Here is a 27,815-nt window from a genome sequence, read left to right as displayed (position 1 = left end):
ATTTGCTACCAATGAGGATGTTCAGAAACATGTGTAGAAATGTACCTCTAAACACATTTTAAACAATATTTAATTATCATTAGAATAAAGTCCTTGAGTCTCTAGGTGGCCTCCTCCTCCTTTAGGGAATACAGTTTGTTTGGGTGTAAAAATTCTGATATGTTTACCTTATACCTCACACCTCTTATGTGGTAGCTGTCTCTATTCCAGGCTACTTAATGACTCTTGTGACCCATTTTTCATTATTCTGGGTGGTAGATTAAGTTTTTGTTGGGCAAAATTTATAGGAGGGATATATATGCACAAGCAATGTGTATTGTGCATGAAGTATATTTTGTGTTTGAAAACACTTTTAATCTAGTCAAGAAAATAAGGCTCAACATTTGCCTATAGAGTTTTTAATCAACTGTACCAATTTTAGACATACTTATTTTTAAAAAGTAGAAAAGTGCATTGTCAAAATAAAAATGGGCAAAAGATAGGATGGTCACTAAGTTCAAGAAGCAGAAAATTATGATTTGGCCATGACATGTAAGAAGGTCTGCATATAAAAGGAATTCAGTAAAATTTATGTAAAAATTATGTACTCAGTAAAAATTATGGTATCCATGGATTTGCTAAATATTTTTGTTATATAAAAAATATATAGAATTATTTACTGCCTTTAAAATATTTACCCTAAGGTAAATACATATATGTATATGTACCTATGTCTAAATACATGAAGGGTTATCAGGATTTTAAACATGTTGCATTTTTATCATGGCTAGTTCTTTCTGCCTTTAATATTTAAACTATTATTATTCTTGAAGAAAGTGGACTCAGCAGTCTATGCCATAACAGGATGCAGATCATGGGAAATGACTTTTAATGACATTCAATACCAGTGTTAAGCTGTTTTGGTGAATTAGAATTGAATTGAACATTATATGGGATTATATTTATCAAGATTCTCAATTCGCTGCTTAATTTCTTCCATAGAATAGTCTTACAGAGAATCATTGCATCAAAGGAACTGCTTTTGATAAATACAAATTGGTTTACCTAATAGTAAAATCAGAGGCATGTGGGTAGTATACAAATGACTTCTAGTTAACAGAAACTTGTGATCATTGTCTAAGCTCTTATTTTGAAGCTAAAATTATTATAGGTACTTTACACTATAGATTCTAAGGTGATAGGGAATGGAGGGGATGGGGCATTGGACACCGTTTCAGTGACAAACAAAATCTTGTATCCAGAGAGCTGCTTTTTTTATTTAAAGTATTTATCTCTTCATGAAAAATGGTGACTGTCACTGAAAGATCTTTTTTACTCTGTCACAAGCTTCCCAAAGGGCACATAAAATGAAAACGTGGGATTTGACTAGTTAAATAATGAATCAATTTTGAGGTTTGAGCATAGGTGCCACCTCTATGGTCGTCTTTTTGGACTGTGATTTCTGGTAATAGCAAGTGAAAAAAACTCTTAGCGCTGTTGCTATGGATCTTCTATCTGCTGAGGTTCAGGCATCGTTTTGGAGGCTGCAGTGTAAACCCTGCTTAGGGAAGGTAGAATTTCATAATACCAGAGGATTACTGCTGGCTCATGAGCAAACAGAAAATGTAGGTGAGGGAAAAGGTGTTGGACTCTGGAAGAAGAGAAACACAGTATTTCCAAGCAAGGGGAAAAGTAGTCTTTTGCTTTAAAGGTTGAGAATTCTCTCTGTATTCTTTAGAATGGGAAATTTCTCTACTTTCTGCAGAGAGGAGAAAAAGCTAACAGAAAAGGAAATTGGGGAGGTAATAGTAATTCATTTCTTTCTTGTTGCTTATGACTTCTGTGATAAAAGTTACATTTACATAATTGATTTGTTATGGCAAGAAAATATCTATAAAGAGTCTTTTTGGTTGGGAGAAAGCTTGTGCAAGATCAGGGGGAAGAGCTGACATCATAGGGATGGTGATTTCAGCTGCTTTTCTGTTTTAAGATGTGCAATTTTGGTGGCGTGTGTACTGGGCCAATAAATTGTTTCTAGACACTTGGAGTCATTTGGGGTGGCCTTTTTTTTTCCCTCTGTAGGCAAGATGAATACTTTTCATTAACAAGGAAAAGTGCCAGATTATCACCGGATTATATTTGGCTAATTTGGACTGTTATTTCAGGGGAGGAGGGAGGCTAAAGAGAAGGAATCTTTCTTTCAAATGACTGGACTTAATATTATTGTTACTTTTCCAGTAGGTTCTGGCCTTAAAATTCTCCCTCCGGGAATGATTAAAACAGTTCTTTGGAGCGTTTCAAGGCTGAGTAGCATCTCAGATTTACTTTAAAATAAGTTTACTTAATGACTTTTTAGCACCACTTGATTTATGTCTTGGCTGAGAGAAGAGTTCTAAGCAGTATGTAGTCCAATTATTTTTTTCTAAGAACGCTTATGGATACTGAATACTGTATTATTCTATTGTTAGCTTTTAACTTTCCAGTAGTTTAAAAGGTATAAATGTTCTCATACTTACAAACAAAACATTGTTTTCTGCTCAGGAGTGCCACCCGCTCCCCACGTTCCCAGATAGAGACAGCTCTCTCCCATTGTCCATTCACATACCTGAGTTCTCTGGGAGAGTCAATCTGTATGACTATAAGCATTTTAATATGATTACTTGGTGTGTATTTTTTTTATCACAGTGCGTCGTGTAGTTATAGTGTAGTATGATCTTGATTGAAAGATCAAGCATATTTTTTGAGGATTTTAAAAAACTCCTTTAACTGAAAAAATGATCTGTACATTATGAAAGAATATTCTTAGTTAATATGATCAAGTGGTTCCAGAATTTAATTATTTTTTCCTGGTAGGACACTAAATTGTTTCCTCCTAACTACTAGAATGAAGAATGCAGTGTATCCTGTTCCTTTATACTGTGAAATAATGCCTGCCCACATCTCCTCAAATGTAAAGTGAGAAGATTGTATAGATAATCCTTAAACTCTAAAACTGTGAGCTTTGGGGATTCTGCTCAGGAGTCTAGACTAGGTTATTATTTATCAAAGATAAGGCACACACAACTATTCATATATAAAAGGGATCAGGTACTCATTCCAAGCAAATTTTGAATTAGGTGTAATTAATTTTCTACTGAGACAATTTATGTGTAATTGCTTTTCTAGTATGTGTAATTAATTTTGTACTAAGAGGTAGTGAGGCTATAATGTTTGGCTTATGCTTTGGACAAATGGAAAGTTTCCTGAAATTTTGGATTTTAATTTCTCCCTAGGAAATATCTTTGAATGCCTGTATTTTTTGAAAATGATAATGATCACCTTCCTCCAGTAGTGTTTTTGGAGCTTTGTTAATCTAATGCAGCCTTTCTCATACAGGGTTGTCTTCTGAAGCACAAAACAGAGAAAATGATTTGAGTTAATGTTTTCTCAATTCTCCCAAGAAGGATACATAACTAAGACCATTCTAGATGTACTAGAGAGGAGTTTATTTATTACTTATGATGAATTCCTTAGAGCAGCGGTCGGCAAACTATAGCCAAGGGCCAAATCCTGCCTGCAGTGTGTTTGTGTGTAGCCTGCGTGCTAAAAATATTTTTCATGTTTTTAAAAAGTTGTTAAAAAAAAAGAATATGTGACAGTGATTGCAGACTGTACCTGGCCCACTAAGCCTAAGACATTTACTATGTGGCCTTTTACAGAAAAGTTTACCAACCCCTGTCTTAGGGCATGGAACCACATTGAGAATTGCTGACCTAAAGAAAGGAAGCATTTTATAGCGTTTGCTCTGAATTTGGGGATACAGTAAGATAATAGGAAAGTTTCTCTTTATTAAGGTAATTGACTTGTCTGTTGGTCCCATTATTGTAATGCTTAATTCAAGGAAATGCGCTGGATTATAGTAAAGAGGTAGACATATTTTTGTTTTCTAGACATAAATTTTAACAGTTGAATTATATGGAAAGTTGTATTGGTAATAATAATGAATGATAAATTATGTGTGTGTATCTTTCATACTTTCTAGAGCAAGACAATAAAAGTGGGCGAATTTTATACAAGAATATAAGGGAGGGCATTCATTGCTTTTATCACTATTTTAAATTGAAGGGCCATATCTGTTAGAGAAGGAAAGTGAATAGAGAATGTTAAGTGTCAGATATAATCACATTTGTTTCCTCCTTGTACTGAATAAGTGTCTTCACCCTACAATTAACATCTCAGGTACCTTGTCAGCAGTAAGGAGAATAGTACTTAATCAAAAATGCATTAAAATTATTAGGTCATGGCATATGAAATAATCAGACTCTACCAAATGCCACTTAACTACTTGATTTAGTGGGGGAGGTGCCATTAGCCATAAAACATATATTGGTAAATCACAGAATTATCAAGGAGAAAAAGACCGGCAGGCGTTATTTGTAATTTGCGGCTGATTTCCTTTATCTCCATATTCAGTTAATCATGAAGTTGTATCAGTGTTTTTTCCCGGAAGATGTCAGACATCATCCGTTCTTTTATCATGCCATTCTGACCTTTGTCACTAAGTAGACTCGAGGCTACACACAGACATGATGGAGCTACCTGAAACAGACTTTATTTTTGCACTCATCTGCTGAAATCTTTCAGTGGCTCCCTACTAACCTGACCAGAAACTCCTAGGAAAGATGAGTCAAGCCAGGCTGCTGAGATGGTCAGGAAAGGCATCACTGGGTGGCTGAGCTGGCTTTAAGACTGGGTGGGAAGAAGGAAAAGGAAGGAAGGGAATGAAATTAGTCAAGGCAAGAAAGGACAAAGGGAGTTCTAAGGTTGTATTTTTCAAAATGTTTTATGGGTCCTTTTTGGGTGGGCAGTGAGGATTTGTTGGTGAAGGGTACTTTCTCTCTGGTTAGACCTGTAAAATGATAGGGTACAAGTCAGCTCAAGTTGTACATCACAGATCTTTTTGGGTAGCACACTGTTCACAGCATTTTAATTACTTTGAATTGCTCATCAAGCTTATTTTGTCTATGGCAATTCAAGAACTAATTAAGGAAACTGTCATTTGTCTCTATCCTGAGGTTACTTGTTTGTCATTGCCCTCCCCACCCCACTCCCAGCTGGAAATCACTCATTATAAAATCAAAAAAGCCAAGTATTTTATAAGGGTCACTTCCAGTTCTAAAATCCTATGGCCCTTTATAGTTCCCAAACAGACTATATAACAGATTTGGGGGGAGGAAAAACAATCAGATTTTGTACTTGTATTCAAATTTGCTGCTGGATGTTGATTATCTTTATTAGAGAGTTATAGTTTTGCTAAGTTGATTGCTAAATGACCAAGGAATATAAATTTCAACTAATAAAATATATTATCCTAGCTATAGTTGTGTGGAGAACATGTAAACAACCTTATGTTTATAACAGTATTTGTTAAAATTAGTTGAAGCTTTTAATTTTTAGTAGATATCTCATTATTTCAGTAGCGTTTCCCCCTTTATTTGAACATTTAATTTGTCAAATGTTTTGCTTTGGTGACATGAACAGATTTCAGCACAGATCAATGAGGGTAAAAACTGGTGAATCTGTACCTTTAGAAATAGAGATTAGGATATTCATGAGTGCTATTGACAGTGGGGTGTAGGGTAGGATAGAGATTGATTTGAGAAATTTCAGTTCCGGAAAACTTGATGAAGTTCGAGAGAAGATTAATTTACAGCAAAAAGCAGAAGAGTTCTCTAAGCTGGAATTCTTTGGGAAAATGGAAATATAACAATATTTAGGGTTTTTTTTTTTCAAATGAGCTGGTACTCCCTGTGCAAGGGAAAGGGAATAACGATAATAAAATTATCATCAGTGAGGATGTTGAAATCCAGTCCCTGTTTTGTTAATGTAACAAATTTAACATAAGCTCATTTTTCATGTATGCTGGGTACATCATGGTGCTGAGTGCAGAGCTAACTTTTATGCTCATTTATAGTAGTTCTTCTTAGCTTAGGTTTTCAGATACACCTATCACACACACACATATCCCATTTTACTTGGTTTCTGAGTATATTCTTATTTATTAATGCACTGCTCTAAATCTTTTAAAGAAGTAGATAGGGCTTAAAAAGTAAAAATAAGCATTATTCTTTTAGCCCTGCATCCATGCACACACATAAACATACACTCTGATGATGTTTTTCACTTTGGGGAAATGAAAAGTAGATTGTTGAAAATATTAGAGACCATTCTTGTAGAGTATTCTGTAATCTCTCTGCTTCATTCTTAGTATTTGCTAAGATTAAAATAGTTTGCTATTGACGCCATCGTGTCATCAGTGTCATTGTCTTGGGATCATAGATTGCTAAAGTCAGCAGGACCCAAGAGATAATTTTCCTCCATCCTAAGATTCCAGCGGCTAACTTCTTGCAAATGCTATTTGATTAAATTCATTCAAAGTATAGATTTGATTAAAGAGAAAAATATTGGAGGAAAATTATTCTGCAGCCACTTTCTCATTAAGAGTGAAAAGGTAAGTCTATGTAAAATTCCACTTTTTCAATCAGTGTTAATTTTCTAAAAGAACTCATGGTGTTAATAATTTAGTGCTGTGCTTACAAGCTTCAAACCTATTGATTTTAATTGGAGTTCCACATCTAGGAGGAAGATAGGCAGTGAGCAAATCAATTTTGTTTTAATCCAATGAATTTTAATATGTGTGCTAAAGATTCACCATAACATTACCTGTAATAGTTCGATCTTTGCTATAAGAGGCCTCTGCCTTAGATTCTATCCAAAGGTGTTTATTTCTGAAAGTACTAGAATGACATCCATTTATTTTTCCTTCAGTATGAATAGCACAAAATAAGGCTGTCATTGTCCATCATGTTAAAGTGCCCTGTGTGGGTTTGATTGAATAATAGCCTGAATAAATTAGGATACCTGTTTTATCATTTATATGTGAGCAGAATCTTTGTCTTCCTTTCATTGTATGGCCTTATCCCCCTTCCCAAATGAATATTTTATAGTTAAGGCTCGTTATCAATCCCAGGGCATATTTATGTAACATCCTGTCTAGTCAGTAATAATCCTTTTAATTTTACCATTAATACTTATGGTTAAACCTGATCCCTGATTGAATTGTGTATTTCTATATGTGTTTAGTGCAACTAAATTAAAAGAAATTTACAGAAGAGCGATAACACAGACTGTGGCTCTTTGAGGCCTCTAATCTTTGCATTAGAGTATGAAATCATCCTAGACTCTCCAGGACATACAGTAGTCATGTGGCTCTGGTTAATAGTGACTGCAGATGTGCTTCCAGAATCAGATTTGCATATACCACTGATATGCATCTTTGTATGTATAACCACTACCAACTCTCCTTTGGTATCCATATTATTCAAGAACTGCTGTTTTGCAACCTAAAGAGCTCTCCAGTAGAAGGAAAAAGAAATCTCAAAGTTGTCACTTTGTAAAGTTTTTATTATGTTAATCACATGTAAGAATAGAGATTGACTTAGAATTTCATACCTATTTTAACATCGTGCCGGTTTATTGAATGTAATCTCCCTTACACCAAAAGTCAGAAATCAAACTGCAAATGAAAGGATAACCTCATGCCAAAGATTGCATTGTAGGAGGGCCCCCAGGTAGGCATCCTGCAATCATCCAAGGGCCACACAATACAAAGCACTGTACTGGGTGCTGTGAGGGTACCTGGTGCTTAGTGAGACAGAGGCCCATCCTCAGTGAGCTTACTGTTGAAAATAGAAAGGTCGTGGCAATGAAAGAGAATGCAAAAATAATAAAATGTGTGCAGTAACGGAGGTACGAACACAATGGAGGCTGTGGGAAGGCAAAGGATGAAGTAATTGATTCTGTTTGGGTGATCAGGTTTCCCTGGGGAGTTGGGAAGGTTTTTGTTTTGTTTTGTTTTAATTAGAGGTGCATGATTTCCAGAGATGGAGGAGAGGTAGGGTATTGTTGACTGAGAAAATGGCATCATTCAAAGGCTCAAAAAAACCAAACTAGAATTGTCCCCCAATGGAGCATTGCATTTGAGTTTGTATGTATAAACTCCTAATCACTGATGCACTGGGTTTGAGATATGGTAAGATATCTCTGAAATTTTCCCTTTGGGCACTTAGTTTTGTTGGGTGTTCTAGGTCCTTGTATGGGCAAGTATAACTACGTTACTTTCTGAATGCTACTTTACATTCTGAATGAATTTACTTTACAGTTAAAGGAGAGGAGGACTAATAGAATCTTAAGTCCTGTATGAGCTGAACTCCTGGTTCCCCTTGACTTCCCTTGGAGCAGTCACTCATATATAATGGGACATGGCCAGTGTGAGAGGCGAGAGGTCAGTCGGGACGGTGACTCTGCTGCTCTTTATCCATCTATCCTTGTCTTCTCAGCCTGCTTCATTATAGTATCAGAGAGTTGGGACTTGAATGCAGCCTATGAGTGATTCTGAATTTATTACTGGAATAATGGGATAGTATATAGTTTTCATTTGAGCCCTTGTATACCACTATACAATTGGTCGTGTGGCCAATGCCAATTCATCCGTTACCTTAATGATTGCTTCAAAGCTAGAGTTGGCAACTACTAGTGATAGAAGGAGGGGAACAAAGGGATTTGGCTTCTAATAGTTCACAAATTCACAGTGTCAGAACAGTAAGGGATTTAGAGATCGTTTAGCCCACCTCTCTCTCTCGTTATACAGATGGTGAAGCCAACATTTAATCACTGATTTCCTGTAATTTGCAGGATAAACGAAATTAAGCCAATTTTGCCTGACCTCTCTGCTCTCTTTACCTCTGTAATACTTATAAAAAACCAGATCTACTTTTTCCTTTGGAATGGCTCTCAAGTCAGAGAGAAATGAGCTAAATGATGCAATGGAATTTGCATCCAGCGTTTATTGTGATGATAACCTTGACTTTTGGTTTATTGAAAGAAGAATGTGATTGTTTGCAGGATGTTTCGTTCCCCTTCCCCATGGATGTAATTAAAGGTTTAAGAGAACTTCAGGTCCCAGAGAGTTAGTCAAAAAGACAAAATTAGTTATTTCCTTTAATTTAAGAGGTCTTAGATCCAAAGATGATTTACCTGGCTGAACAAAATAATCTGACATTTCTACTCTCAATTAAATTTAAAGATCTATCTAGGAAATGGAGCTAATAAAAGTGTTACCTGTTATGACTTTGTTTCTTGCTTGAGGATTTCTAAAAATGGGGGAAGTTATGATTAAATTTCTTCTCATTCTTTCTGTATTTCATTTTCTTTAGAAAAATGCGGTATGTGGTAAAGTGACAATAGAATCAAAGAAATGTTTCCTTCTTCTTTACTTGATTGTAAATTGAACTGTCTTACAAACATATGTAAAGAACTGCATTCTTCACATCCCAGAATGTGTTCCGCTTACTTCATTGTTCTTTTCCTCTGATCTGAGGTAAAGAGAAGAATGCAAGTTAGGAGGCAGAGGAAGCTCTTCTCTTATCCTCTCTTGAGTAGGTGGAATTAAGATGAAGGAATATTATCAATTATTCTTTTGTTCTTAAAGATGAAGTAGACTCAAAATTATTAATCAGGAGAAGCTCCTCAAACCGCTAGGTTATTCACGCAGCTATGTCAAAACCTTTGTAATAATTTTAACAAAGTTATCCTTTACTAAAATATTTGCATTCTAAGTATTTTTGCTAATGAGGTACATTTAAAAATAGAAATAATAAAGGGAAGAGGAAAAAGTACTTATACATTTAATTTATATTTGCCTTATGAACACATTTTTCTTGTTGCTAAGCACAATATTGCTAAACGTTTAAATTGTTTGTTGCCTTAAGAGTACAAAACGATACTGCGTGAGACCTTTGACTTGATGCTTTGCCACTAAGACCAGGGCTGCCTTTTAAGCGGGTGAGTAAAGACAGGAACTCAACTGTGAGTTGATAAAATGCTGTCTGATGACCACAAGGAAGCCCAGGGTGTTGTAACTACATTTCTGACTACATTTCATTTATCTCATTGCATGTATGTAAAACCAGACAATTTGACTTCTACTTTGTTGCAAAAGCAAGTTATAATAACCTTTGAGAGAGATGTAAAAATGTGAGTATGCCATAAAAATAGGTAAACTAAGCATATTTTCTTTATGTGCTTAGGTAAATATTTTGAGCTCTCATAAACATGGAAATACAAACTCAAATGACTGACCACCTAAAGAAATTTGACCTCAAGCCCAATTCTTCATGTTTAATTTGAAATGTATACAGACATACTTAATTTTTATCTTAGTTCTTCTTCTGTCATATGCAAAATATAGTGAAGCTGAATATTTTACTTCAGAAATATAAATCACAGAGGTGTCTTAAGAATTCCGTAAAATTTTATCAGATACTTGTAATATGAACCTGAGGTGGTGCGAAGTAGAGAAATACTCTAACATCAGTCTTCAAAAGTTTATATGAGGAGTTTGTTTTATCCTTATCATTATTAAGGTAATCTGAGTATTCGTACAGTCATTTGAACAATTCTATGCCTATATAAAACCTAGCACAAAATTACTATTTTTATTCTTGGACAGTTTCATCAATTTGAAGGTCTTGTTTTATGAAGAGAACTGAAAACCTTAGTGTTAAGGGCTACTGAATTCTACAATAAATCACTGGTAAAGCTGGAATTGGAGCTGTTGCCTTCTGGACATTGGCTCCTATGGGAATCATGGTATAGAATACCAGCACTACCTTGTTTCCCATGCTCTAGAGGCTAGCCCATTCCAGTCTAGTTATTGACATGGAAAAATATGGGCTGAGTATAGTAACCTTGCCAGAAAGGCAAGATTACATGCAGGTCACTTCTCTGAAAGATTGTAGTATGAAGTATTTGGTAATTGTGCATATATGCAGAGGTCAGTCAATTGCATAGTGGTTCAAAAATTATAAGAAATTGTATCATTCAAAGAATAGGAAAGTCCTATTTTAAGTTTTTGAGATTCCTTTAAGTTTAAATTTTTTCGAATTCTTTAAATGTAGGGATATTACTAAATAGACATTGGACAATTGTATGATCTGTTCATAATGGAAAATAATTTTTGTTTTATAGCAAAAGAGTGTAGTTTAAGTTACAAATTAATCCAAGCTGTAGTGAAAGAACCTTAGACTTAAGAGTCAGGAGACTTGAGTTCAAGTTTGAGCTTTGCCACTAGTTAACTGCCTTATATCCTTGAACAATTTATAACCTCTCTAGACTACGGTTTTCTCCCTGTAAAAATAAATTTTGGATCAGATGTTTGCTAAATTCCCGTTCATCTCAAAGATTCTATAATTCTTTTAATTCCAGAATTTCTGTTTCCCTTCTTAACCTCTCCCTACCTCTACCATCGTTTTGACATTTTGACATGGCCTTAAATGAATGCTTGTTGCTGATGGTGATGATAAGGAGTTGGATTAAATGACCTATACATTTCCTTCCAGCTCTAAAAGCCTGTGATTGTTGTAGTTCCATCCAGGGAGAAGTCAGTTTGTGCTTAGATCATATATAGCCCTTTAAAAAGACAGATAGTGTCCTGTGGTCTTTCTTGAATTCAAGCCCTGCTAAGAGGTATTTGGCTGTTGATTTTTAATCTTTTTTTTTTTTTGCTTCTGACAGTATCTTGATTAGGAAACACTCAACAGACTTTTGAGGCAATGTTCATAGGGTAATTGAAAAATCTTAACCTAGTCAATCATAATAGAACTAATTGAATTTGAAGCTCATGGAACCACTAGAGAATAACTTTATATTTATATGCATCCTACTTGTTAGATGACAGGTTATAGTATAGCCATGGAAGTAATCCAGAAAAGCATTTCCTCTCTAGCTTGGGAGAACTAATCTGAGCAAGTTAAATAGGTAGCTAACTGGCTGTATCTCTAGTTTTTAGTACATCATTAGGCTAAAGTTTTTAGTTACTCTCTGATTGTCAGGGCATCCTGAGTTCACTTCAGGCACTCCTGGTGTTACCACTTGAGAATTTGCAGGGAATAAGAGGTATTCCTTTCTCAGCACTGATATCATTAGCACATTCTTTGCTCATCATTTCCTGTATACCCCTCCTCATCAGTGAGTCACTGAAAGGCCTATACACAGATCAGTCTTTGCAAAGTGCAAAAAGTATCATATAGAAAGGGGCATTCATAGTATGGATTTTATTAAGGTAGGGAGGCAAGTGCAAAACCTAGTTTGAGTTCAGCCTTGCTCAGCCTTGTTCTTGGTTCTTGAAGGTTCTTTCACCTGAACTCAACCCTTCCTAGTCAAATCTTCTGAGAAATCTATCTTCTCTTCCCTGAATCTATGATGTTTTCACTCTCAGCTCCAGAGTAGCGGTCTTACTTAACTACCTCAGATTCAAAGAAACTATGTATATATTTTTTTATTTTTTTCCCATTTTTTCTTTTTTTAATTATTTTATTGAGGTCATAATAGTTTATAACATTGTGAAATTTCAGTTGTACATTATTATTTGTCAGTCACCATATATATGTGCCCCTTTACCCCTTATGCCCACCCCCCAACCCTCTTCCCCACTGGTAACCACTAATCTGTTCTCTTTGTCCATGTGTTTGTTTATCTTCCACATGTGAGTAAGATCATGTGGTGTCTGTCTTTCTCTGTCTGGCTTATTTCGCTTAATATCATACCCTCAAGGTCCATCCATGTTGTTGCAAATGGGACGATTTTGTCATTTTTTATGACTGAGTAGTATACCATTACATATATATACCACATCTTCTTTATTCATTCATCAGTCAATGGACACTTGGATTGCTTCCATGTCTTGACTATTGTGAACAATGCTGCAATGAACATAGGGGTGCATAAGTCTCTGAATTGTTGACTTCAAGTTCCTTGGATAAAGACCCAGTAGTGAGACAGCTGGGTCGTATGGTATTTCTATTTTTAATTTTTTGAGAAATCGCCATACTGTTTTCCATAGTGGCTGCACCAGTTTACATTGCCGCCAGCAGTGTATGAAGGTTCCCTTTTCTCCACATCCTCTCCAGCATTTGTTATTTTTTGTCTTGGTAATTATAGCCATTCTGACAGGTGTAAGGTCATATCTTATTGTAGTTTTGATTTGCATTTTCCTAATGATTACTGATGTTGTAATCATGTGCCTGTTGTCCATCTGTAAATCTTTTTTGCAAAAATGTCTGTTCAAATCCTCTGCCCATTTTTTGATCAGCTTATTTGTTTTGTTGTTGTTGAGTTCTATGAGTTCTTTATATATTTTGGAGATTAACCCCTTGTTGGATATATGATTTTGCAAATATTTTCTCCCAGTTGGTGGGTTGTCTTTTGATTTTTTTCCTGGTTTCCTTTGCCTTGCAGAAGCTCTTTAGTCTGATGTAGTCCCATTTGTTTATTTTTTCTTTTGTTTCCCTTGCCCAAGTAGACTTGGTATTCGAAAAGATGATTCTAAGACCGATGTCAAAGAGTGTACTGCCTAGGTTTTCTTCTGGGAATTTTATGGTTTCACATCTTACTTTCAAGTCTTTAATCCATTTTGAGTTAATTTTTGTGTATGGTTAAAGATTCATTCTTTTGCATGTAGCTGTCCAGTTCTCCCAGTACCATTTATTGAAGAAACTTTCCTTTCTCCATTGTATGTTCTTAGCTCCTTTGTCAAAGATTAGCTGTCCATAGATGTATGGTTTTATTTCTGGGCTTTCAGTTCTGTTCCATTGATCTGTGTGTCTGTTTTTGTGCCAGTACCATGCTGTTTTGATTACTATAGCTTTGTAGTATATTTTGAAGTCAGAGATTGTGATGCCTCCAGCTTTGTTCTGTTTTCTCAGGATTGCTTTAGCTATTCAGGGTCTTTTGTTGCCCCATATGAATTTTAGGATTCTTTGTTCTATTTCCATGAAGAATGTCGTTGGGATTTTGATTCGGATTTCACTGAACCTGTAAATTGCTTTAGATAGTATGGACATTTTAACTATCTTTATTCTTCCTGTCTATGTGCATGGAATACCATTCCATTTCTTTATGTCATTGTCAATTTCTTTCAATAATTTCTTATAGTTTTCATTGTATAGATCTTTCACCTCCTTGGTTAAATTTATTCCTAGATATTTTCTTCTTTTGGTTGTGATTGTAAATGGGATTGTATTCTTGACTTCTCTTTCTGTTAGTTTGTTATTAGAGTATAGAAATGCATCTGATTTTTGTAAGTTGATTTTGTACCCTGCAACTATGCTGTAGTTGTTGATTATTTCTAATAGTTTTCCAATGGATTCAAAGAAACTATATTTTTTACCTTTTGGTTCTTTCCAACCTGGCCCTCCAGTCTCCATTCTGCTAGAACCCCAAGGCTAATTCTAGTTCTATCTATAATTTTCTTGTTTCTCCTGATCACCTATTCCTAATGCCCCCTGATGGGGTTCAGGACACACTACCCCAAAATATAGCACCTTGGCATATTGAACATTTTAAGCTGAAGGAGTTTGAGGAAACGGCAGAAGCAGGAAGGTCACTCTGACTCCTCTGCTTCTCCCCTGAAGCGGGTCATGAGATCCTCATGTGAGAGGTGCTCTCCCTATACCCAGAGGAAAGGAGCATCCTTATCTCCAAAGACAAGGGGACACCAAGAAAAGTCTGAACAAACACGCCTTGCTAACTTTCCCCCAGTTTACTATACTTAGCTTGTGCTCTTGGCCCTATAAAATCTTTCCACAACTTTCCACCCTTCATCAAACCTAGCATAAAAACACACAGGTTTAGCTATTTCCTTGAGTCTTTATTTCCTTATGGAGGCTCCAGTATCACATAAAACTTATATTAAATAAATTTATATGCTTTTCTTCTGTTCATCTGTCTTTGTCAGTTTAATTTTCAGACCCAGCCAGGGACACCAAGAGAGTCAAGGAAAACTTTTTCTTCCCCTACATCCCCCTCCATAGTTTGTACCCACATTCTACTAGCTAACTAGAATTTTAAACTTTTACTCTTTGCCAATGTTGACTGTTACCTCAAAACTGTCATCAATTAAATCTTGACCTATTATACACCCTATTATTACATAGACTATATTGGGTAAAAAAATGTTCAAGAGTACATACAGAAACAGTATGGGATCTATTGCATGTGTTTTGGTAAATATTACATTTCTAGTCTTATTTGAGAGTAGGTACTAATTTTAGAGACGTGTCCTTAGAAGAAGTATAGCAGACTTCATTTTTAAAATATAGGTATGTATATATAAACACCAAAGTCCTCTTGGTTTTATTTTAATCTCCAAGTTGTCCACTTCTAGTGTGCAGAGTTAGAAGAGAGCCACATGCTTGCCTGGGGAAAATAAGGGTAATGAGTTCCCTGTAATCAAGGATATGAATTTCAGATCTGTCTGCTCAGTGGTTCCTAAGTGCTGATCTTAAGACTGCTGCCAACATGACTACATAGGAAATAGTTGGTAGTACTTTTATTTTATTTTATTATTTTTATTTGTGTGTGTGAGGAGATCAGCCCTGTGCTTACCATGTGCCAATCCTCTTTTTTTTGCCGAGGAAGACTGGCCCTGGGCTAACATCCATGCCCATCTTCCTCCACTTTATATGGGACGCCGCCACAGCATGGCTTGCCAAGCAGTGCATTGGTGCGCGCGCGGGATCCGAACCGGCGAACCCCAGGCCAACGCAGTGGAGCGTGCGCACTTAACCGCTTGCACCATTGGGCTGGCCCCAGTACTTTTTTTTTTTAAATACTGATCGCTGGGCCCCAATCTTAGAGATTCTGAATCAGTCATTTTGGAATGAGGCCTAGGTATCTGCATTTTAAAAGTTGTACTGGTGATTCTAACATGCAGGCAGGACTGGAGAGCACTTAGAGAACCTTTAAGAGTTCTTCCATCTGCCCCTGACTTTCCACAGCAGACAAGCAAGATGATCATCTTACATGTTTCCCTTTTGGACTTCCTAAGAGTATTTCCATACTGAAAGGTTGTTGTTATTGTTGTTGTTTTGGTGGTAATGATACTTTCTGTCTAAGACTTAAATTGGTAACAATGTACTTGGAGCTGAAGAGTCCAAATCCAAGCAAACGACAGGTAGAGAGGGTGAAGGAATAATGAGAATGTCCTGAGGTGAATCTGTGACGTTTTCATTTTCACAGACGCGTTTTTTGTGGGGCATGTATAAATCATCTACCGTTAGTTGTAAATCAACATGAAGTTAATTTAGTCATTCCTCCTATTTGTTGCTGCAGAATTTAGAGCTCCTTCCTGGGCTACGTCTTTGAGAAGGCATTGCAAATACAGATATAGTAGTAAACTATAATTTTGCATTAGAAGGAGAAAGATTTGGAAATTTTAATATTCTTAAAAGAATATTTGATTTGGGTGGAGAGGGAGCTGACTTGACTTGATTTTCTTAGAGGCTCTGAAGAAGAGTGATGTGAATGATTGGGCAAATCAGCTTCCTTATATAGGTTGCTTTTAAATTGCGTTGCTTGAGATATTTACCATTTATTTATTTGAGTTTTGCGCTGTACAAAAAACAGAAAGGAAATCTGACTTAATAAAGACTTAGGATACTTTGGTTACAGAAGCTGGTGAGGTATTATCTACTTAGGTATTATCTATCCACAATTCAGGAATTGGTAAATAGGGCAGGGATCTATCCCTCAGGTAGTCAGAGAGGTGAGGCTATAGTAGTGAAAACTTGGTTTCATGATTCCCTCCATTCTGAAAGTTTGGGTTTTGCATGAGAAGTTTTAGCCCCAAAATAAAAGACTGGGAAGTGCAAACATTGTGTAAATGATGGATCTTTCTCTTTTTCTTTCTCCAACTTGGTATTCATTGATTTAAATTCTTAAACTACATTGATGAGTTAGGATTCACTTCACAGCTTCTTTAAAATGCAAAATGTGACTTGATTTTTGAATGTTTGATTTACATACTTTCGGGAACTCATTTATTATAGAAAGCAAGAACAGCTGTGTTCTTCCTGGGGTTGATTGTTTCAGTCAAATCCTTTTAAAACATGAATTAGGAAGATTAGGATTTAATATTTGTTTCTTACAACAAACATTTCTTGTTATAAAGTTAACGACTACCCTTCCTAGTCCAGAGTGTGTTATCAGAAAGTACATACTATGTATTTTTTAATCAGTAGTATATTTACAACTTTTAGATTTGTTTTGTAGTTACATCAGAAAACCTGAAAGATTTGATTTTTTTTTTATTTTTCTGAATCCACTGAATATAGTAAGTTATAGGGAAGTGAACTTATCACCAAGCTATTTGGTGAGTATTTTTGCTACAGGGTACTGGAAAGACAAGAACCATCACCAAAAGTAGGAAGGGGTAACTTGTGGGTTAGCTACTGTGTAATAGTAATCACAATGGATTACAATGTCTTGGTAAAAAAGAGAACACCAAGGAAACCAATAATGATGATACTCAAGTTTTGGTGAAGGTATTATAACAAAATGTGAGTATTAAAGTGGCATTTGCAACCTACTGGAAGTTTAAATTATTTTTAAAAGCCCGTATGGGAAGCTCAAGATGTATTTGTTCCATGTGGGTATTGCTGCTGGGTGGGGATAACAAGCGGCTTGCAATATCAAAGACTACTACATGGCAAGTGCATCTTTTAGAAATGGAAAACTCCAATCAAGGAGAAGGGGAAGCTTATAAAGTAAGCAGGTCATATGCAAACTGTATTTTAGGCAAGTTGAGAAAGAAAGGTTGGTGAAATTCTTTAAAAATAGTCATAAGTATTTACGTTACTCAAAAGCAGGCAGTTTACTGAAGTAGTGGATCTATTTGGTGATGATGAGACAGAGAACTTGAGAGAAAAATAATAAACTTTAATGATCTCTTTGTCTAAGGTATAAGGTATACGGTATAAGGAAACACGCTAACTCTGTAATTATCTCCTGAAATTGAGGACTAGGTAACATGATAGTCAATGAACAGATAATCTAGGTCAAATTGACAAAGTAAATATAGACAGCTCACCAGAACTAGATAGCGTCCTCCTATATTTTGAAGAAACTCAAAGTAAAATTTTAGATGTAGACTAGTTAAGCACTTAAGTATAACTTAACATGCCTTTTGGGGAGGTTTGGAAATCTTTAGTTTCTACTTTATCAGTAGTATATGTTCAGCAATATGAGTTTAAGGATATAAAAATTGTGGGAATAAAATTTTAATTCAAAATTGTATAAGATAAAGGATATTTCTGAATCAGGAAAGGACAGTGAATTTATAAATCTAAGTCATGCCTATACATTTGTTAACCTAAAAACCTATGCTTGATTCCAGATTTTATTGTAGCCAAATTTTCACTTATTATAGATTCCCACTGTGAGATGAGTTGTGAAAGTTCAGCATATTACCATTTCCCTCATGATTACTAGCAATTATGATAAAGGTATAGAATCTTATTTCAGCCATTAATGAGTACATTTCATACAGATAGAATCCCAAGTAAAGAAAAAAAGGCTTGAGGGGCCAGCCCCGTGGCGTAGTGGTTAAGTGCACACACTCCGCTGCTGGCAGCCCGGGTACAGATCCTAGACACGCACCGATGCACCGCTTGTCAGGCCATGCTGTGGCGGCGTCCCATATAAAGTAGAGGAAGATGGGCACAGATATTAGCCCAGGGCCAGTTTTCCTCAGCAAAAAGAGGAGGATTGGCATGGATGTTAGCTCAGGGCTGATCTCCCTCACAAAAAATAAAAAATAAAAAAGGGCTTGTAAATTCTTGAGTGTTCTGTGTTGTTTACATGGTGGTTTAGAAGTATAGGTGGGGTGATCGGGACGTCGGAGTTGGAGAGAGTGGAGGAGAGTTGAAGGATAATATTTTGCTGGCAGAATGTTAGGTTAGCTTAGGTATCTGTCACTATCGCTACCGTTGCATTGATGTGTGAATTGTGTATAATCAGCTGCTTTATTCTCAAAAGTTCCCATCTGTTTTGCAGGCACCAGAGACCACATTTGCTCTATGGGATTGTTTATGGTAGTAGGATCAGCTAAACCCAGTTAGTGTGGGTGATTCAGTAGAATACAGACTAGCTGGCCATTTAGGATTACAATTGTTCTAACAAAGCACGTGTGGAGAGTCAAGGGAGTTTGTATGCTTTTAAAAAATGTGATGTCTTATATGATTTATTTTCCTTCGTTTAAAAAAATGTGATGCAAAACATTTGTGTTCTTTCTTTTCTTTCTTCTCCTCCTTAGAATAATATAGCTGACCCAGAAGAACTGTTCACAAAATTAGAACGCATTGGAAAAGGCTCCTTTGGAGAAGTTTTCAAAGGAATTGATAACCGTACCCAGCAAGTGGTTGCTATTAAAATCATAGACCTTGAGGAAGCTGAAGATGAAATTGAAGACATTCAGCAAGAAATAACTGTTTTGAGTCAGTGCGACAGCTCATATGTAACAAAATACTATGGATCATATTTAAAGGTAATGTGTGTGCTGTATTATTTAAGTCACAAAGTATTTTCATTATAAGTTTTTTCTTTCTTTTTTTTAAATTCTATTTTTTGAAAGGCAATGTCTTAAATTAGGATTTGGCAGTCTTTGGCCTCCAGGCAGAATCCAGCTCCATTTATAGTGCCAAAGAGACTGTTTTTAGATTTAGCAGCTGTATCCTGAATGCATCCCAGTCCTCGGCTGCACCGTTTTTCCACACCTGAACTTCTGGGTTGATGGAGCAGCAGAAATGTAGCTGGTCCTTGAGACATATCCTTTGTCAGAAAAGAGCTTTCCCCCTGGGCTTCCACGCATTATTCTTGAAGGTCCAGTCTGTCTCAGAATTGATGGAATATGTAAATACTGTATGTCACTCCTTTGAGTTACAGTGGTTATTTACACATCTGTCCCTCCAGGTTGTGAGCTCCTTGATGGCAGACAGTTTATAGCTCAACCAGTCTTGGTTTTATATCACTCAGCACAGGGCATGGCACATCTTAAGTACATGATAAACATTTGTTGAAATGGAATTAAATGGAATAGTATCTATTCCCCACCTCCTCCAAAAAAGAAAAGTTGGATTTTTAGTTTCCATGGAATTAGCAGACACCCAAAGTTCCAGCAGATGGAGATGTTACTGCATAACAGAAAACTCTTTGGTTAGTAAAACCCAAGCGTTCTTGGGTTCCAGAGTTAGAAGTCAGGATTGATGTCTATTGAAGTGTGAAGGATAAATAGCAAGAAAAATCTACCTTATGTTAGAGTTTAAATTATTTTAAAATTAATAATTTTTGTGCTCATGTTGAAGTTTTTCAAAGGAAGCCAGTATTAGTTAGATCGTTGCTTTTCAGGGTTTACAATGGGGGAACGGTGTTTCGTTTGGTTGGTGTTTTGTTCATCTATCTCTAGGCCAAAAAGGGTGTGTTTATAACTCATCAAGCTGTTGGCCTGCATAAAAATTAATGCTATCTTTTTATGTTCTGCTGACCAAATAAACCCTAGGATAATCTATCTATATTAGTCAATACTGATATAGAAATTCGTCATCAATTTTACTGCCTTTTTACAATGTCTGATTTATTCTAATATTACATGAATTTTATTAATGTGGAATGAATGCATAGTAGAATGAATCATTGAACAGCCAGTCATTGTGTGTCATACACTGTACTAGGTGATAGAGATAGAAGAATGAACAACTCACTCCTGCCATTAAGGAGCTCACAGTCCCATAGTGCACTAAAATGGTGCAGATTTTGTGATTAAGTATGTATAAGGTACAGATGGGGCACAAATAAGCAAATAGTCACTCTGTCCTTTTTCTGAGGGGTGGTGTGAAGGAAAGGCTTCCAAGAGGAGGTGATACTGCTGGTAATTCCTATCCAATTTACTTCTAAGTGTTAGCCATTACTCTATTTTACTATATACATAATTATTTGATTCTTTGTGGCATATTTTGCTTTGGTATTCTTTTCTTAAAAACTTATTTAGTGGATCAGATTCTTTTTTAGGAATCCTATGAGTTGTCGCTCAGTCTCACTAGTTTTAAGTCCCCCTGCTAATTCCTGTAGCAGACTTGGTTGTAGGTAGCCCCAGGAATTTGTTGTCTCGTGTGTGTGTGTGTGTTGTTTGCTAGTTCTGGTTTACTCTTTCTGGATTAAATCCTGGTAATTCCAGACCCACTCTAGAGCAAACCTGAACCTTTGCTATTTTTACGCACCTGTAACAGATAAACTATTTTCGATAACTGACTTAAAATATTAAATAAGCCCTATATAAAATTGGCTATTCTATATTATATTGAAAATGAGTAGTGAACAGTATGCCTGTTTTATTGGTTGCTTATAGCCTTTGTTTATTCATATTCAGTACTCTTATGGAAAATAAATTATAGCTCTGTTAGTATTATTTATTCCTCAGATTTCACATTTAAAAAAAATTCCCCTCATAGTATACATGTACCAGTCACCCAATAAATACCTAATCTTTAAATAAATAAAATGGATAGTTTGTTTTGTCCAAATCTTGATTGCAGAATGTTCTCAGACCAGTCAGTGATATAAAAGCATTATCCATGATGTCTTCTTAAAGGATTAAACTGAATTATTTTTCTCTCTTTTACCGATCATTAATTAAAGTCCATGATGTGAAAGACTACTTTGAAAAAACATGTCATTTCATGATAAAATTGTAGAAATTCACAGCTGGCTAATAATTATTCTTTTTGTCCTGAATCTGTTTACATTAAAGTAAATATGTATGCATTTATTATCTCTATATAGATGTACACATATACACACAAAGAAAAAGAAATATCTTATGATTTTATAACCCTTTAATACCATTTATTTAAATTACTTTCTTAAATTGACCAACTTGTTTATTTTCCATTTATATTAAAACATAGTGTGACTTTGTGGGCTTGCATTTTTTTTTTAACTAAAATCACATCAAATATAACAGGGTTCTGTTTATGCAGTCAATGTAATTCAAGGCTACATCCTCTAAGTACCATCAGAGAACTGCATTATCAATCGACTTATGTTCTTATTGTGGCCCAGCCTTCCATTTGAGATGACCTGGGAGATTGTGAGTCAAATTAATTGAGTAAAGTAGGATATGGGTTTTTCTCAGGTTGTCCTTACACAGGATATCATACATAACCAAGACTTCTCTAAGCTGGAGGAAAAGTTATTGCATTTGAGACAAAATTATATGCTCTCTGAAACTGTATACAGTTGTAGTGATTTCCTTGAAACATGCAAAAATGTACTAGGTATTCATTTTGACTGAGCTCGCTGTATAACTTCATTTTTAAAAACAAGAGTAAAAACCAGACAAACACATCAGTATGACCACAGTATTTTCCTTTAATTTTAGTTCACTGCAGATTTTCTTGAGAGACAAAGTTAGTCTTTATGAAGAGTGCTAAAATAAGCAAACCTTCCCTTCTGATCTCATAATATTGGAAAAATCTTTTATAAAATCTTTAAATATTTTTTCTAGTTCGATGTAAATCTTAAAATGAAGCTCACTTGGGCATTTAATAGAATTTGAATCATGCCTTTATTTGCTGCTGAAAATTGCCTTTAGATTTCTGTTTATGTTAAGGAAATATGCCCCCCTCCACATACCACCACCACTGATATTTATCAAATGACAAAAAAAAAGAATTGAATGATTGAAATAAAATATTTCAGAATAGAGTCTGTATAGATTTTTGGTCTTCTCATTTTTTCTGAGACTTTTGTGTGTGCTTATTTCCAGTTTATGATGACTGTTTCTGGAATATTCTTTAATTTTTTAAAATTTTGGAGTTTTCTTATATAACTTGAGGGAAATTGAAGAGGGACAAATTTTCTCCTTCTTACAATGTTTTTTTTTCTCAAAATAGGAATAGCTTTAAACTTCATATAACACACCTCTAAGAAGCCCCATATTGGATTCAATTCAGCAGACATTTATTGAGTGCTACTATGGATATTCCTCTCATTCTGCATATTTGCCCTTGTCAGTTTCATCCACTTCATTTTGACAACCTCTAAATTCATGTCCCTGGTTCCAGCCTCTCTTCTTAGCCCTAGATAGGTATATCTGACTTGCTTCATATTACCTGCTTATCTGTAGCTACATCAAGTGCAATAATTCTAAAACTGGGGAGTAGCATTTGAACTAGGTCTTGAGTATGATTTGGTGGGGGTTGGAGTGTGAGGGTGGGGTATAGACAAGGCATTCTAGACTGGAAGAAAATGATTCAGAGGTGGTAAAGTATCTGGCAAGATGATCTCTACTGCCCCTTACAGTTCTATAAAATTTTACATGCTGTTTCTTCTTTATTGTGATAAAATATACATCATGAAATTTACCATTTTAACCATTTTAAGTGTACAGTTCTGTGGCATTAAGCACATTCAAGTTGTTTTACAACCATCATCGCTATCCATCTCCAGCACTTTTTCATTTTCCTCAACTGGAACCCTATACACCTTAAACTGTAACTCCCCATTCTCCCCTCGCCATAGTCCTTGGTAACTACCATTGTACTTTCGTCTCTATGAATTTTACTGCTCTAGGTTCCTCATATAAATGGACTCATACAACATTTGTCCTTTGGCGACTGGCTTATTTTACTTATACATGCTGGTTATGTGGTCAATATTATGATCGGCTATTAGATTCACAGACCAGTCCACTTAATTCAACATGTACTTGATATGTAGTACAATAAGGATCTTTCAAATACATATAATGGGTATTTTAAATATCTTTTCTATGAGCAAATGAATTCCAAGTTCCATAGTACCATTTCTCCCCTCTTTGGCCAAGTGTCTGCTTTAGGGACAAACAGTGGGATTCAAAGGCCTCATGGGGTGACAGAGTTGATACTCCAGACACCAGTAATTTGTTAACACTAGGCTCCAACTTCTCCCCAGTAAATAGTACAACTCTAGAGTACAGACAGTCCCCAACTTATGATGGTTCGACTTATGATTTTTCAGCTTTATGATGATGCAAAAGCATTACACATTCAGTAGAAACCGTACTTCGAATTTTGAATTTTGATCTTTTCCCAGGCTGGTGATATATACTGTAGGACACTCTCTCCTGATGCTGGGTAGCGGCAGCGAGTGTAGCTCCCAGTCAGCCACACGATCACGAGGATCAATGACTGATATACTGACAATTATTCTGGACCCATACTACCATTCTGTTCTTCACTTTCAGTACAGTGCTCAATGAATTACATGAGATATTCAACACTTTGTTATAAAATAAGCTTTGTGTTAGATGATTTTGCCCAACTGTAGGCTAGTGTTAAGTGTTTGGGCACATTTAAGGTAGGCTAGGCTATGCTATGTTGTTCCGTAGCTTAGGTCTATTATGTGCATTTTCAACTTAACGATATTTTCAACTTATGATGGGTTTATCGGGATTTAACCCCATCGTAAATCAAGGAAGATCTGTACTTACTCTTCAGGCATTCTGAATTTTGGAACAGAGCCATTTCTTAACCCCTAACTGACCACTCATGTTGATGCAGGACTTTAGACTTACTCCTCCAACCCATTGTTAAAATATGTGGATCATCTTTTAAGCGGAGTTTTTCCTTCAGAGACTTCCTATGCTTAAATGTGCCGGATGTATGGTTATGGTTTACAGTCACTTGGCTCTTTTGGAATTGTAAACCAGTATGTAAATATCATCTTAGCCTTTTAAATTATTTAAAAGCAAACAAAACATACTTATTTGCGTTCTCCAAAACAAACATCTTTTACAAGAAATCAAAGGTAGAAGTTGTAGTCCCCCCAAAAAATACAAACACAGGGTCTAGGTTTTTTTGTTTTGTCTTGTTTATGATGGGTGTTTTCCTTGATACCTGCGGTGGACAAGGAACTAGTAAGAAGAGCTTCTGTGGGTTAAGCTTCCTTGAGCAGGGAGGAGCCCCACCAGCTCACCATTCCTACCTGTGCCCACTCAGACCTTGCTTCAGTCCCCATGCCTGCCTAGCCGTCTTCTCAATGTCCTGACCTATGGCCATCCTCCAGTGAGGCTTATCTCCAAAAGTGGCAATCAGAAGGAAGCAGCCAGAAAAGCTATCAGGCAGCTCTGGTTCCCTGCCTGTCTCAGAAGAGTCCTAGTTCCACTGAACAGCTCGCTTGCTAGGAGGAAGCCTTCTTTTCAGATCTGGAAGTTGCTTAGTCATAACTTTAATTACATTTTAAGCTTTCTGTGAATACTTTTTAGTGAAGAACAGACAGTTGGTAAGTTTCTGTTTTGAATTGTTACCCAAAAAACCCACACACATTGTTTTTAACTTGGAAAACAGGTGCTTTCATTCATGCAGAACTGCAAAACAGATAAACATGTTTTATAAGATGTTTTTCTTTTAAATGTCAGGTGAGTGGGAAGCATTCTAAATTCATAAGGTAGAATATAGTACTTATTAGAAACAAACTTGTGGCAAAAGAAAAAATTCTCAGGCTATATGGCATTGTGAGAAACACTTTTTTCTTCTCTTGAAAAAAGTATAAAGACACATCAGGTTCATAATTCTCAAATTCTGAGTGCTTAATTTCTATACATAATAACGAGTTACATGAATGATTTCTGGAACTCCTCTCTCCTCCCCCCTATTATGGAGATTTATTTCTCTCTTTCCTACTCTAGACACCACTGATAGCAAAGGCTCTCAGCTCTTTCTTTCCTCAGTTCAAGCTGGCCTGCTGTGACAGGAGAGAGTGGATGTCAAGATTGGGGGGAGGGTGGTTGTTCCTCTTTTCTCTTATACATCCTACATAGTGACAGCATCAAAAAAGAAGGGAATCCTTTCACCTTGATTTAACTGAGCCCTCCTTCCTCCGTCCCTAACCCTAAGCAACATCCCAGTTCCCATACTACAATGTCACCTAAACACTCATGTTACTGGAGTCCATTCTCCGCCATGATAAAGCCCACGCCTTACGGAGACACTTGGAAATTTTAAATGGAACTCCTTAGTACTTCCCAGGAATTTTAGAGTTTGAGGACTACCAGCAGTAGCTTGAGAATCTTCATGCCACAGCTGGGGCTGTAAAGGTGAGAAATGTGTTCCTAGTATCTCAAGTTGAAGCACAACACTGCTTATGTTTTTCCCCTCAAAACATTGTTATGGTGTCAATAGTAGTTAGTTTCTCTGGTACTCTTTAAGCTATACTATGGATACCTTTGCATTAAATTGTCTTTTGAGGGGGACTACCCCAGGAACCCAGACATTATTTTTATGCGAAAATGCTTGCTTTGCAAATTCCAAAGATCTTACTTAAAAAAGGACTTTTGGAACACAAGCCATCCACAACTTGTCTACTTGCCAGTATAGCAAAACCAACCATTCCACTTCCAGTCAACTTTCTGATCCCACAAAAATTCAGAGAATACCACTCTTGAAATGGTATGGAGAGAGAAGTGCCCCTAGTATTTCAAGCTATAGCTCAAAGAAAAAAAGATTTAAAAATTTATTCCAATTTTTATCTTATAGAGCTGAGTGATGTGTGTGTGTGTGTGTGTGTATACACTTGTTTAGGAATTCATACACAGGTACTGCCCCATGAGCCTCATTTCCTCATGTACAACTTAGAGTGAAGTTAATTCTACCTGGAGTAATCATATGCTTTTTAAGCTACGCAATCCCTTTCTCTTATCCATTTACCTTGGGGGATGAGGGGAAACAATATTCTTTCTAGGTTCCATATATGTACCAAAAATGCCCATTAATCGTGGCTGATAAAAGTTGTAAAGGACATTAAAACAAAAGCCAAAAGCTGAAATAAGGCAAAATATCCAGTGTCCTCAAACTCTAAAATCACATGGGAAGCACCCAGAAGCCCCATTCAGAATTTCTACAAGAGTCCATTTACCTCCTCATTTTTAAATGTAGCTATCTTTTCTTTTCAATATCATCATTCAAAATAATCATTTAAAGCTATGGTTCTTTTTTCTGGGTTTTATAAAAATTGTTAATAATTTAACAATAAGAAATAATAATTTGTTACTTATTTAGCTAGATCATAGGCTAAATAGATTTGGGGGAGGGTCAAGACTCAGAACTTTCCTTTCATTTGTACTCTTCTATGGAAAAAAATATTCTGGTTTCCAAACAACTAATTTTAAAACTGTATTTTAGAACCAGTACATTGGTATGTCAGATTTAACATTTATGCTCATAGATTATTTGGCTCAGGTTTATAATTATTAAATTGTTTCATGGTTTTTTACAGGGTTCAAAATTATGGATAATAATGGAATACCTGGGTGGCGGTTCAGCACTGGACCTTGTAAGTATTTTTAAATCATTACACACACACATATACATCCATACTTTAACTTTTCTTTTAATTGGTGTAAGGAACAGCTTTTGGGCAAGCTAAGTGGTTGCTTTAGTTAATGTGTTCAAATTAAACACTTTCTTCAGGACTACTACACTTAACGTAGATTCAGCCGTATTGCAGGATTGAGCATGTTGCTGACATTCTTAGAGTACATAAGAAATGCAAATAGCTTAATAAAATAAAGCCCCCCAAATTAGGAATGAGTGTGTGACAATTGCTATCAGTTTGGAGGTTTACTTTTGCAAGCTTATCCCTGAAAACACTGAGTATTCTTAGATTTTTAAAAATATATAATTCAGATAACTGTCACTACAAGTGGTTCCTGGGTTCTGACCATGTAGGTCTATAGACCCAGGTCTCTACAGAGTTCTCTCTGCCCCTCTATAGGTCATTTGGAAATGTGATGGCATTTTTGGTTGTCACAATGACTTGGAAGTGCTACAGCCATTTTAGTGGGCAGAGATGAGGATGCTAAAATCCTGCAGTGTGTAGGAAAAGTTCCACCCCGTGAAGATGTGTTCACCCACAAAATGCTTTTGAGA

General features: G+C 36.0%; 1 protein-coding gene across 1 annotated transcript in view; it reads left to right on the top strand.

Moving 5' to 3' along the window:
• Positions 1 to 27,815, top strand: part of STK26 (serine/threonine kinase 26) — a 50,931-nt gene that overhangs the window by 10,969 nt on the left and 12,147 nt on the right. The window contains exons 3-4 of the mRNA XM_004437275.2: positions 19,169 to 19,399; positions 27,163 to 27,219. Coding sequence (XP_004437332.1) covers positions 19,169 to 19,399; positions 27,163 to 27,219 — 288 coding nt within the window. The remainder of the gene's footprint in view (positions 1 to 19,168; positions 19,400 to 27,162; positions 27,220 to 27,815) is intronic.

This window comes from Ceratotherium simum, chromosome X (genome assembly GCF_057802395.1).
Source record: "Ceratotherium simum simum isolate JZ-2026a chromosome X, ASM5780239v1, whole genome shotgun sequence".
In the NCBI taxonomy this organism is placed as follows: domain Eukaryota; kingdom Metazoa; phylum Chordata; class Mammalia; order Perissodactyla; family Rhinocerotidae; genus Ceratotherium; species Ceratotherium simum.
The sequence above is the reverse complement of the archived record's forward strand: the minus strand, read 5'-3'. Positions and strand labels throughout refer to the sequence as shown.